The sequence below is a fragment of the Carica papaya genome, chromosome 7, assembly GCF_054855325.1.
Source record: "Carica papaya isolate Zhongbai chromosome 7, ASM5485532v1, whole genome shotgun sequence".
Classification (NCBI taxonomy): domain Eukaryota; kingdom Viridiplantae; phylum Streptophyta; class Magnoliopsida; order Brassicales; family Caricaceae; genus Carica; species Carica papaya.
The window spans coordinates 1,069,915-1,083,907 of NC_142315.1; the positions used below are offsets into that span (position 1 = coordinate 1,069,915).

At 32.6% G+C, this 13,993-nt stretch overlaps 1 protein-coding gene across 3 annotated transcripts; it reads left to right on the forward strand.

Moving 5' to 3' along the window:
• The first annotated feature begins 6,930 nt into the window (after window positions 1–6,930).
• Window positions 6,931–11,327, forward strand: HT1 (Protein kinase superfamily protein). 3 transcript variants are annotated; one of them, XM_088208077.1, is made up of 4 exons: window positions 6,931–8,105; window positions 9,289–9,744; window positions 10,351–10,642; window positions 10,938–11,327. In XM_088208077.1, exons 1-3 carry the CDS (start codon window positions 7,689–7,691, stop codon window positions 10,609–10,611), a joined length of 1,134 nt encoding a protein of 377 aa, XP_088064203.1. In that variant the 5' UTR covers window positions 6,931–7,688; the 3' UTR covers window positions 10,612–10,642; window positions 10,938–11,327. The 3 variants fall into 3 exon arrangements, with proteins under 3 accessions (XP_088064203.1, XP_088064202.1, XP_088064201.1); XM_088208076.1 differs by having other exon boundaries at window positions 6,932–8,105; window positions 10,911–11,326; XM_088208075.1 differs by lacking the exon at window positions 10,938–11,327 and having other exon boundaries at window positions 6,932–8,105; window positions 10,351–10,913.
• The last annotated feature ends 2,666 nt before the right edge of the window (window positions 11,328–13,993 follow it).

Here is a 13,993-nt window from a genome sequence, read left to right on the forward strand (position 1 = left end):
TCCTTGACTCCGGAGGCCATTGGGACGACCATCTACCCCTGATAGAGTTTGCCTACAACAACAGTTACCAAGCAAGCATCGGCATGGCCCCATACGAGGCGCTATACGGTCGTCCGTGCAGGTCACCGATTTGTTGGGAGGAAGTGGGCGATAGAAGATTGTTTGGCCCGGATTTGGTGGAAGAAACCACGTCCAAGATAGTTAAGATCAAGAAGAACATCCAGACGGCTCAGAGTAGGCAAAAGAGCTATGCTGATACCCGGAGGAGAGACCTGGCCTTTGAGAAAGGTGACCGGGTGTTTCTTAAAGTCACCCCCTTCAAGGGAATTAGTAGGTTCGGCAGAAGGGGAAAATTAAACCCCAGATACATTGGACCCTTTGAAATCTTAGACAAGATTGGTACCACTGCCTACAGACTTGCACTGCCCCCTGAGCTCTCCCGGGTTCACAATGTGTTTCATGTATCTATGCTGCGCAAGTACAATCCGGACCCTTCTCATGTCGTGGCTCATGAACCGCTTTCACTCCGAGAGGACTTGTCTTATGAAGAAGTACCGGTCAGTATCACGGACCGAGAAAGCAGAATACTCCATAACCGGGAAATATCATTTGTAAAAGTCTTGTGGCAGAACCACACGCCTAGGGAGGCGACTTGGGAGCTGGAATCAGAATTTAGGGCCCAATATCCTCATCTGTTTGATCAAGAGTAATGAGGCAAATTTGGGGACCAAATTTCTTTATGGGGGGGAGAGTTGTAGCACCCGGAAAGGAGGAGGAAAAAAAAAAAAAAAAAAAAAAAAGAGAAAAGGGGGGGGCCACGTCAGCAGCCACGTCAGCAGCCACGTCAGCAGTCCCGGCCAACCAGGGCCTGCCACGTGGCAAGATCGCGTCACTCCGAAAGGAGCCACGTTGGCGATCCGCGTGGGTGCGATCCGACGGCCCAGATCAATCACGCGATCGGACGGCCCAGATTCAAACGCACGGACGGCCCAGATTAAAACGAAATGAACGGCTGTGATCAAAAGGCAAGGGGTTATAAATAGAACCTCCACACCAGACCAAAAACCCTAGCCGCCAGCCGCTCGCCGGAGAAGACGAACCAGAGGCCGACCGCCGCCACCCGCCGCCACTCGCCGCCGCACCGGGGAAATTTCCGACCGCCGATTGAGGTAAATTTCATACCCCCGACTCGTTTTTCCCCGCTGATTCCTCCTATGGCCAAATCGAGGCCGAAATCCTGGCCAAACGGCCGGAATACGCGGCCGAAGCCCAGCGGCGCCGCCGCGCCCCCTCTCGGTTTTTGCCTCCGACGAGGCCCTTCCCGGCCTCCGTTCGATGCAATTTTTATATCACCGTGATCACCATTCTTTTCTCTACAGGTTGACCGAAGCCAAATCACCAAAACACGAACCTCGCCGGAGAGTCGCCGTACCCGAGAGCGCCGCCGCCGGTAAGCTCCGCTTTTCCGTGATTTTTTGGCCCCCCGAGGGCCCTAGGGTTGTTTTCTGACAAGGACCAATGCGAGTGTGGCCGAATTCGGCCGAAAACGGCCGAAAACAGTCAACCCGAGGCGACTCGCCGCCGCCAGCGGCGGCGCCGTCGCCGGAGCACGGCGGAGCCGCCGTGCCAGAGTTGCGATTTGGGCCGAAGGAGGCCCTGGGCCTAATTTGGATTTTTTTGGAACACGTGCAGGTACTGTTAGTGTGTTTCAGTTTCCCGGAAAAAATTCAGGGAAAATTAGGGACGGCCTGCAGGCGCACTGTGAATCGTATTCGGATCTCGAAAACAAGTAAGGACCCCTCACCCTATTTCCTATCACGGTATTAAAGTTCAAAATGATAAAACGGTATTTCTTGAATTAACGCATGTGTGAAATTGCTTAAGGTTGCTAATGGAGCCCGAGTCTAGTGTGATTGGTGATTTACTGTTATTTGGCCTGTTTACAGATTTAAATGCAAAATGAGGTTTGATGTGTTCATTTTACAGATTTGTGTGCATGTACTACGTTTTTATTAATTATGGGTTGAATGACTGAAAAACTGATACTGTATGTTGTCTGTTTGGTATGAATTACGATTTGCTTGTTTAAATGTGAATTGATGATGCTGATTGAGGAAAAGGAAAATGAAAGATTGTGTAGACTGATAATTGTATTATGGGGGTCAGCCTGACTAGATATCCTGGGAGATGGTGGACGGACCGGGTCCGTAGGGAACCCTACCGGGATTGTGGTCTCACATGCCGGACGGGGTATGGAGATCTTATGGTTTTGGCGCCCATACCGGACGGGGTATGGGGACGGCCCGTTTCACCCTCATACCGGACGGGGTATTGAGGTTTATGGTTTTGGCGCCCATACCGGACGGGGTATGGGGACGACCCGTTTCACCTTCATACCGGACGGGGTATTGAGGTTTATGGTTTTGGCGCCCATACCGGACGGGGTATGGGGACGGCCCGTTTCACCCTCATACCGGACGGGGTATTGAGGTTCATGGTTTTGGCGCCCATACCGGACGGGGTATGGGGACGGCCCTGGAAACTGATTATGAATGTTAAAGGTTAACGGGTAGCGGAACCCCTATGGACCCCCACGGATACTAGTAGGCTGGTAAATGAGGAAAAGATATGTTGTACAATGATTGAATTACAAGAGGCGTGATAAGTGTTATGTTTTACAGCTTAGATTATTCAATGATTATGATGATGTTATTGTTTTTCTCATATTGTTTTCATAAATTCCACCAAGGTAAGTGGATGGTAAAGGTTTTCATGTTGATAAACGAGTTTATTGTAAATTATGCTCCATTGGTCTTTTTGTGTTTTTCTACCCACCTTTACCTCCGTGACGGTGAGATATCGTGATGTTCTTACTGGGCTAGTGTAGCTCACTCCTTATTTAACCATTTCAGATCAGGAAGACATGGTTCCCGAGCCCGTTCCGCAGGAGGACGACGAAGGGGATACCTAGAGACTCTGTAGTCATACTCATAGTTTTATTTTCGAGTTTCTCTCTTAGTTAGTTTAATCTTTTATATTTTAAGTACGTTTCTGGTTTTTTTTTCGTGTAAGGGATGTTAACTGAAATTTTGATCTCGCTTCCGCATTTGATATATTTAAATACTCATTTCATTTTAATATTTCCGGGGCCGTTACAATATTCGTGTGATAATATTATTACTAACAAAAAAAAATTATATAATTCATTTTATTGTATTAACCGATTCAATTCGGATCATAATTGCATGTCTTGTATAACATCATAAGCTTTATACAAAAATTCAAATTTAAGTTATAATGGTACGATTTAAATTTTTTATTATAAAATTTAACCATCACATACGTATATATATATTTTAATAATATCATAGAATTTAGATCTAATTTATACGTTTTACGTCATATTTTAAAGTTTATAATATTTTAATAACATCATAAAATTTATATAAAAATTTAAATATTAGTTATTGGTAATATATATAATTTAAATTTTATATAAAACTCAATAATTATATATATATATATACATGTGTTATATAAGATTAAGTTATTACATTAAATAATTATTTTTCTTCAAAAAAATCCAAACTCACCCAATATTTGAAAGTACTCCATTTTTTTTTTTTTTATATAACATCGTAAAGTTTAGATCCGATTTACGTATTTTGCATATCATTTTAGGGATACAAAAATCGAAATTCGACTTATTAATAATATACAATTTGAATTTTTATATAAAATTCAATAATTATACACGTATTTTTTTTTTTCATACGAGATCGAGTTATTATATTGAATAGTAATTATTTTTTTAAAAAAAAAAATCCAAATGTGGGCAATGTGCAAATACCAAAAATTAATGGGAGTAGTGCCCAAAAATATATATTACAAGCCTGTTCAAGCCTCTTAGCCTATTGGCCCAACTCTTTTTTGTTTTTAATAAAGAGCCCATCAAAAATCTTGTTTTTACAATTGGGTCCTCATCATTTGAATTATTATTGATTGGGCCTCTTTTAAATATTTAAAAATTTTTTGGACCATTTTCTGAATTTCTTACAAACTTGTGGATCACAATTGGGTAAAAAAAACTAGGCCCAAATTCCTTCATAGAATGAGGCAGCAGCTGATTTTTTCCTGTCAAATTTCAATATTAAATTAGGACTCAAAAAAACTGCAGACCCAAAATTACAGTTTCAATTTTTTTTAAGTTATCATCTTGTATTTTTTTTTAAAAAAAAAAATTATAATTTTAATTCTGAATATCTAATAATAATAAACATAATTTGGAATACCCAATTATAATTTTGAATCAAAATGAATATTTTCCACAGAAAGTTGAGAGGTTGAATGAGGAAGATCATTGAATGCAGAAGTGTTTGATAATGACAAGACGAACAATTTGCAGGCCATGCAGAAGTGGGATGCAATGCAACTCTCTCTCTGGTCCCAAGAGCTTTTGCTATCAATTCACAAAGCAAGTTTCCAACTTTACTCTGACCCTGTTTAATGCAATATTGAATACATCTTTTTGTGTGTGTGTGTGTGTGTTTTTATATATATATATATGTATATATGTATATATGTCTATATCACATTACATGGTATATAAAATATCACATTACATATATATAGATGAAGTTATTCTTCTACATCTAGCATTCTTAACATCCTAAGAGAAGATTTTCTTGGTGCCAAGCATATTCTTTAAACCAATACTTAATATTATGAAAAAACAAATAGTGTGTGTGTGTGTATATATATATATATTGTATATTTAACATTGTAAATTAAATAGAATTAAATTTAAACAAAATCATAAAAATAACCAGTCGAATTATGTGTTTGACCCTCGATTTTTAGGATTCGTTTGCAATTTATTATATATTACAATTCTAATTGTTTTCTTACATCTGATCGAGTTATAAATTATGAACTTCTAACCACCATAATTCAAAACCTTGAATTTGTTTTTATTATTTTTTTCAATAAAAATTGTAATTACTTTAATAGTAATTTCTATTAAATTCATAACTTTACCATCATTCGTTATCATAATCATATAACGAAATGATAAATATAGTTCATGCAGATATCTTTCTGTTTGAAAAAGATGGTTGATATTCGTGTGAATGAAATTTCAATATGATCTAAATCAAATGAGAAAGTGGAGGTGGACCAAACTCCATCATCAATTACTTTTGAAAATTTATTTATCAATCAATTTATTAATTCACAAGTAATGAATTAAAAATTAATAAAAATTTAATTTTTTTTTTCTATTTACGCTTTTTTATGACTAAAAATGTTAAATAATATTTTTGATCTCTTCGTAATTTTTATCGATTAAAATAATTTATTTATCATAAAATATTTTTTAATTTATACAAATAATAGAATCATTATAATTAAGTATTATAGAAGTTATATATAGAATAAAGTATTTATTTTAACAAAATAATAATAATAACAAAGAATACAAAAAATCTTTAAGAGAGAACATTTTCTTTTTTCTACCATCACCCAAAAGGGACAAAAACTCTTACTAATAAATAAAAATTCCACAATGATTAGCTTTGGAATAAAGTGAAGAAGACCAATATTAGTGAGCTTAAGTACAAAGTATATGTACCCTTTTAAAGATAAATATATATATATATATATAAAGATGTAAGGTGTAAAATTAATGCTAGGAATTTGGTAATATGCATTAGTATATTATATGTTATCATATATACACACACACACATTAATATTTAATTAGTGATCATAAATTTGAATATGAGTTTATGATATAAACAAATTAAGAATACATAAATTAAAATTACTAGTTATAATAATTTATTTTAGTTATTGTTAAATATATCATATGAGAATATAATTTTTTTGGGTTTTTTTTTTTTTTTACATTTTAAGGAGACAATTTAGTGGGTTTAACAAAATTTTGGCTATACATACATACATATATATATATATATGTAACATGAACCCACTATTTCTTCTTGTATCTCACAAAAGGAAATTAAAAATATACCTTGATTAGAGTGAACAAAGTTAGACTCTCAATGAATTAATTAAATTTGAACATTTCACCAATCTCATCAAACCTTTCTGTCAATTGATTAATTTAAATTAATAATTTTAGAACACTAATCGATATTTTAGACTAGTTAATTGATTTAATTTATTGTCATATATATATATATATATATATAAAGATTGAAAGTACAATTTTTAAGATAATTATATTAATATATTAAACATTTTAAAATACTTGTTTTAACTTATAAATAAATAAAAATAAAAATTTCCAAAATATTTAAATAAACTTATTTTAATTAGAATCACGCGAATCACACAAAAAAAAAATTAAATTACGTGATTAATTTTCATGATTCATTAATAATTTATGCAATAAATTGTAATTTATTTATGTAATTAGATTATTTTATTACTGAATTAAATTTAATAGCAAATGAGATAAAATAAATTTTATTGCATTGGTTCATTACCTCTTTGTCAGCCATCCATTCAGAATTTGCCACTTGTCTGCATGACCTTGAGCCACGTGTAAAAGCCACTTGTATCAGTTTTTAACCAGGAAAAAAAAGAAAATTCATAATAAATTAAAAATACTGTTAAAATAATTATTAATTAAAAAGTATTTGGTATTTGATAAAAATAATTGTGAAAAAATATTAATAGTTTATTAGGGTTTTTGAAATGCAAAAATTAAACTCAAAGCTAAGCTAATAGCCAATCATCATATTATATTATGCTACTGAGAAGAATTACAGACAGTCTAATAAAAGATGTCTCTATATATACATATGTATGTATGTATGTATATGTGGGTTTGTCTCCGGTATATATATATATATATATTTATCTGTGTGTGTGTGTGTGTGTGTATATATATAGAGAGTTGAGTAGCCCATGCCATGCATGCAAAGATTAGGAGGGTCTGGTAAGTATGAAAACGTTTGCCACTGTGGCCACTTAGCATTAATGATGCAAAAAAGAAGCAGCAAACAGAAACCAGAAGCCAAGGTGTTGGATTCGATGGAGAAGAAAAAAAGAAAACTTTTTCTTTTCAAACCAAGCAATCACGGGTCTCCCCTGATGTTTCTGCTTTGAATTCATCTTCATCTTTCTACTGCCAGCCAAACACGCCTCAGTTCCTCACCCCCATTTCATCCAACTCTTTCTTTTCTTATTTTTTTCTTTCAGTTTCTCGGGAAAATTTCCATTTTCCATTTTCCCTCGGTTTCTTTTTCTCTCTCCCTCTCTCTCTTGTTGTGTATCCGTTCAAAATCTGTTCTTACATGAAGGAAAGACGACGTTTCTCTTTCTCTCTTTTGAAATAAAGGAAGAAGAATTCTTGAAATGGGGAAGTCTTATCCGTTTTTTCTCTGGCAAAAAGCTGATTATGGGCTTTCTTCTTCTCTGATTCTGTAAATTTTTTTTTAATGTCTTTGGATAAATTAATGAAAACCCATCTCTATTTTCTATTTTTGTACAGAACCCATGTTTTTGAATCAGTTCATGCACTTCCTGAAATCAATTCACACATTCAGGAGGAGAACTCCTTTTAATAGCACTCTGTTTTGACAGCGCATGAACCCTAAAAATCTCACCTTTATATAGAAAAAGGGGGAAAAACAAGGAACCTCTGATCACCCACATCTTCAATGGCGACCTCATGCTTCCATGCATTTCGCCTTCGAAGATCAAAAAGCAAATCTTTACCAGTTCCTTCTTCCTCAAAAACCCAGTTGAATTCAGACATGGAGACCATGGAGAGAAGAAGATTTGACAGCTTAGAATCATGGTCTATGATTCTTGAGTCTGAGAATGTGGGAACGTGGGAGACTTCAAAAGAGGATCAGGAAGAGTGGACTGCTGATCTTTCACAGCTTTTTATAGGTAATAAGTTTGCTTCTGGTGCTCATAGTAGGATCTATAGAGGGATTTACAAGCAGAGAGCTGTTGCTGTGAAAATGGTGAGGATACCAAATCAGAAAGAGGAAACCAGAGCCAAGCTTGAACAACAGTTTAAGTCTGAGGTTGCCTTGCTTTCACGTCTCTTTCATCCTAATATAGTTCAGGTAAAGCTCTTTAGTATTTGATTTAACTTCGGCTTGAAACCTTTAAAACAATATAGATTTGTCTTTCTTTTTTGTCTCTTTTTATTTGGTTCAGTATTCTTATATTGATATCAATTATTCTGTTTTCTTCTCCAGAAACTTATAATTATAGACTATATATATTAAAAAAAAATGGTACTTTTTTGGTTGCTCATATTTATAGCAGCAATTAGAGCATGCTAGAGGAAGGGAAACAAGCTATGCTTGTTTAACTTTCTAAGACTAAGAGTTATTCCCAATTTAATTTTATATATATATATATATAGCAACAGTATGATTTGCGCGCTTGTTTTGAATGGCTTAAAGGATCAAGTTTAGGGGGAAGAAGGGTAAATCAAATCTTAAATAGTTCAATTTAGGCAATTATGTTATCTAGTTGTGACTTAGACTAGTTCCTTTTGTGGTTGTTTCTTTGTTTGTGCATTGGTTTTGATTTGCAATATTGAATAGCTTGGTATTATTTTATTGGATCTTGTGGATTAACTTGGTGATTATTCTAATTTACACAAGTGATTATATTTCTTGATTGGAACCCAACAGTTGTCACTTAAAAACTTCCAGTTCAATCTCCCCATGGACATGATCAAGTGGGTAAAGAACATGATCATTGCTTTTGGTCAAATCTGTTCAGTCATTAATGAAGGAATCTCAACTGTATTGGAAATGAAATTGAATTAGATTTAGAGTTTTATCTTCTTTCCACCTTCTATTCATTTGTATTATATTCTCATTTATATCGAATGGAATTACAATTTGAATATAACTCAACTTGACTGTGGTTAAAACTAGGTTTTTGATAGAAAACTCGAAAGGGTTTCCGAATTTTAATTTTCCAAATGAAAAATTTTTCGTTTTCCAATCTGGGTTAAGGAGAGTATTCATGTAGTTTGTGATCTTGTTTCATGGATGTAGGAAAAATTAGCCTAAAAATATTGATTATAACTCAACCTGATTGTGGTTAAGCTAGGTTTTGATTGAAAACTCAAAAGAGTTTCTGAATTTTAATTTTCCAAATGAAAAATTTATAGTTTTACGATCTGGGTTAAGGTAAGTATTCATGTAGCTTTTGATCTTGTTTCATGGATGTAGGAAAAATTAGCCTAAAAATATTGAGTGACATTTTTAAGGTACTGTCTTCCCACAGTTCATTGCAGCTTGCAAAAAGCCGCCAGTGTACTGTATCATCACAGAATACATGTCGCAAGGAACTCTCCGGATGTATCTCAACAAGAAGGAGCCATATTCACTTTCTACAGAAACTATACTTAGGTTAGCTCTTGACATATCCCGTGGAATGGAGTATCTTCATTCACAAGGAGTGATCCACAGGGACCTCAAGTCCAACAACTTGCTGCTAAATGATGAAATGAGGGTTAAGGTTGCGGATTTTGGAACATCGTGTCTAGAAACACAGTGTAGGGAATCGAAAGGGAACACAGGAACTTATCGTTGGATGGCTCCAGAGATGATAAAGGAAAAACCTTATACCCGGAAAGTTGACGTTTATAGCTTTGGAATTGTGCTGTGGGAGCTCACTACAGCTTTGCTTCCATTCCAAGGAATGACTCCGGTGCAAGCTGCATTTGCTGTGGCTGAGAAGGTGAGATTAGCAGCATATAAAATGCATATGGTTCTTTTGATTGATCTTCTATTTCTCGAAATATTTCTCTGTATTGTCTTTGTTCGAAAAATTTTGGGTAAATCTTGAGCTTTTCTGCAATTTCTTGATTGACTAAGAAAATTTTGTCCATGTACCTAGAGAATCCTATAGGATATGAATACATATATTTTCTATTCTAGAGTTCTCATGCATATACAATCAATCAGTGCAATTTAAAAATTTCTGAAGCAGAGTTCTTAGGTCCTGAATTCGAGTCAAGAATAACTCTTTTTTGGTGGTATCTAACTCTTAGGTTCTGAATTTAGGTTATGTTTGGAACAAATTAAAAATTATTATGGAAAATTTTGAAACTTATATTTATTTTGACTAAAAGATGATAAAAATTGCATCTAAAATGTAATGGGCTCATCGGGAATTTCAAGTGGAACAGATAAAACAAAATGAAACTTTGGAATCCTCGATGTTCTTCTACATATTATTCATCTGAAAATGTATCTATTTCTACGTATATTCGTGTAAGTTTTAGTCTTGATACTCCGGATAAGAGTATGTTACAAGTTTCGTTTTGTTTTATTCTATTGGCAGAATGAGAGGCCTCCCTTGCCAGCGAGTTGCCAGCCTGCACTCGCACATCTTATAAAGCGTTGCTGGGCAGCGAATCCATCAAAACGGCCGGATTTCTCCCACATTGTTTCCGCACTAGAAAAATATGATGAGTGTGTGAAGGAGGGCCTTCCACTTACTTCTCACTCAGGACTCGGAAGCCGAAATGCCATCCTGGAACGCCTGAAAGGCTGTGTATCTACAAGCTCATCATCGTCTTCGTCTATACCTGTACATGCCTGACTCTCCCATTACAAAAAACAAACTAAAAAAGGTATTGCCATCATCACCGTATATGTATATGTGTTGGTAGATTAGTCTTATAATAATTTGTATATAAACTTAAAGACATTCTATACTACTTTTAAGATATTATATCTCTAAGTATCGACTATTAAATCTTACGAAAAAGTATTACGGATATGTATTCAACCAATAAAATCGAGAGATCTTGGCAATCTGAAAGTAGGGTAGAAAAACCTTAAACTAGATTTTATTATTATTATTTAATTTTCATAATGTAATGTTAATCTCTGTTTAAGGAATCTAAGCTAGCTGGTCTGCTACAGCCATGTACAATGTTCTTCAGCAGTATTTTGGACCCACAGCTTGATGGATCTCTACTTTGATGATCAGCCTGAGTTTAACCATTTGTTTTTTTTTTTAAAATATTTTTCTATTAAAAAAGTTAGTGTTAAAACTGTTGAGTATATGATATTGGTGTAGGATGTGTATATATACATATATATATATATATGTATACATATATGATTTATATTTTATTTTCTTGCATCACTCAAGTATGGCACCATCTAGTGGTGGGTCCAATATTGTTCTGGTTTATTTCATCCAAATCTTTAGGTCTTGAAGGATTTATTATAGATATTTTCCTTTAATTTCTTGTACATTTATTATTCTTAACTTTATTCTTATTTTGTTAATTTGAGCTTTGAATTTAAGTAAGTAATTGAATTTCTAGTAATGGGACAGTTGCCCCATTGAGTTACATTTATACTTAGATATAGTTACTCTTGTTTTATCTCTTAGTTACAAATATTTAAATTTGCCTAAAAGTACCGAAAATGAAGATCTAGGGACGAAGAAGATAGAAAAGACGATGGTCTGCTCGGGTTTAGGCAAAAGAAAGAGGATAAAAGTATTTGTTGATGTGGGTGTAAAAGCGTTACTGATGTGACATTCACGTTAATAAATTTAAACAAAGTGATCAATTATTCGATATGTTGCACGTCATTTTAGTAGTTTTATAAGATATTAGTTAAAAGTTATCGGAGATGAAAAAAATTTAACAATTTTTTTTGAAAGATAAAAAGAAATCTGAATAAAAAAATAATTTAAAAAAATTTTGAACATTTTTTTATAATACAAGAAAAAAGTTTTAATAAAATTTAAATACTTGTAACTATTAAAAAATAATTTTAACTCTCATTTAGTCAAAAGCATATATTACTTGTATTGAAAAAAAGTAATTTATTTGATCTTTCAATAGTTATAAATATTTTATTTTTCTTAAAGTACTAACTAGAGACGAAAAAAATATAAAAGACGATGGTCTGTTCGAGTTTAGGTAAAAAAAAAAAATAAAAGTATTTATTAACGTGGATACAGACGTACTACTAATATAATATTTACGTTGATATATTTAAACGAAGTGATCAATTATTTAGTATATCACATGTCAGTTTAATAATTTTCAAAAGGCATTAGATAAAATTAACAAAAATAAATTTTTTTTAATCATTCTTTTAAAATATAAAATTACATTTTTTTAATAATACAAAGAAAATTTTTGATAATTTTACTAAAATTTATAGATCCGTAACTATTAAAAAATATTTTCAACTCTTTAAATTCAGTATATATTATGAATTCATTATTAATTTTCTATTTATTTTTTAAAAAAAAATAAGAAAATTCTGTTCACTTCCCAAAAATAAGAGTAATGTTGTCTCCATGAAAGACAACATTTTTGAAAGACTGAATTTTAATATTTTTAAAAGAAGGAATCTTCACCTAATACCATAATTAGTCAACTTTAATTATTGATCTTATTTCACTCTCAATGTGAATTTTAGGTATCAATTAACAATTGATGTCTCAACAACTATATAAAACTCAAATAACATTTTCTTAATAAATACATAACTCATGCTTTAGACTATAAATTAATTTGTAATATCATCTTTACTTTTATATATATATAAATAAATTGATTACATTATTAATTAGGATTATGTTCTATAAATTATGATTAAGAAAATATTTTATTAAAAATATCGTGATTAAATCTTAATTAAAATATTTAATTCATGTAACATAATATTTTTATAGAAAAATTGGTAATTCAAAATTGAATAAATCAATTAGAACATAAGTGGGTTTTTTCTATACTTCATTGCTTTTGTTGGTACTTCTCTTTTGGTCCAAGGTAGCATCCTCCTAAGATTTTGTTCTTATGACTTAATTTTCAAGATTAGGAAATTGCTTGGAGGGACAATTTTGGATTCATTAGGGAAAAGGAAAAAAAAAAAACAAATTTAATTTTGCTTATAATCTTTGACTTTTTTTTTTCCCTTTGAAAAACTATTATATTGGTGTGAAAAAAATATTGAATTGGTATAAAATATTATACAAAATTTTAAAAAATTTAAATTTTCATAAAGAATTATTAAATTTACAATATATTATTTTAACTTTACATAAAATTTTATACAAGCATAATTTTTATTATTTTATAGCTGAAATAAATATAAATTATTAAATAAATTATACCCAAATTTTTAACTTTACATAAAAATTGAATTGATATAAAATTTAAGACAAAATTTAAATTTCATAAAAATGATTAAATTTACAATATATTATTTTAACTTTACATAAAATTTTATGTAAGCACAATTTTTATTATTTTAAATAAAATTTTTATTACTTTATAGTTAAAAATAAATATAAATTAGTAAATAAATTATACCCAAATTGTAAATTTATTACATGCATAGACTGTAACACCCGAACCCAAAATTTAGGCCCGAGATACTTAAATTGTAATAATAAAATAAATTAAAATTTTTAATTTTTTGTTGAATTTTTGAAGAAAAATTGTGTTTTGGGTGCATTTGAAAATATTTTTAAAAATTTAGGTCAAAGTAGAAATAGAGAATGACATATTTGAAAATAAATCTAAAAAACTGGAGTAAAGTGAAAATAATAAAAATTTGGCCAACTGGACCGCCACGTCAGCAGCACGGTCGGTTGTCGTAAGTTGCGTGGCAGACCTGTGGACACACGTCCACGCAGGTGATCCCCGTGCCAACAGATCCAACAGCCTAGATCCCCTGGGTCGTGCACACGAACGATCCAAATTCGTTCTCTCTTCATGCGCAGTCGAACGATCAAATTTAATTCGATTGTGCGGTCTAAATTTATTCTCCAAATAAGAGCAATCCAACGGATGGGAGAAAGTCACGTGTTCTTGCACGGGTGGTCCAGATCTACACTAGAGGGTATTTAAGCATCGCATTTCAGGGAACCATAACCCTAGTCGCGCATGTACTCATCGGAGAATAAGAATAAGGATGGCTATAAATAAAACTAATCATCATCACCG

Bases quoted from the DNA above. Each gene is read 5' to 3' on its own strand.
- HT1 (XM_088208077.1), top strand. From the start codon at position 7,689: ATGGCGACCTCATGCTTCCATGCATTTCGCCTTCGAAGATCAAAAAGC. The intron at 8,106-9,288 runs GTAAAGCTCTTT...GTCTTCCCACAG, and splicing joins TTCATCCTAATATAGTTCAG to TTCATTGCAGCTTGCAAAAA. The intron at 9,745-10,350 runs GTGAGATTAGCA...TTCTATTGGCAG, and splicing joins CATTTGCTGTGGCTGAGAAG to AATGAGAGGCCTCCCTTGCC.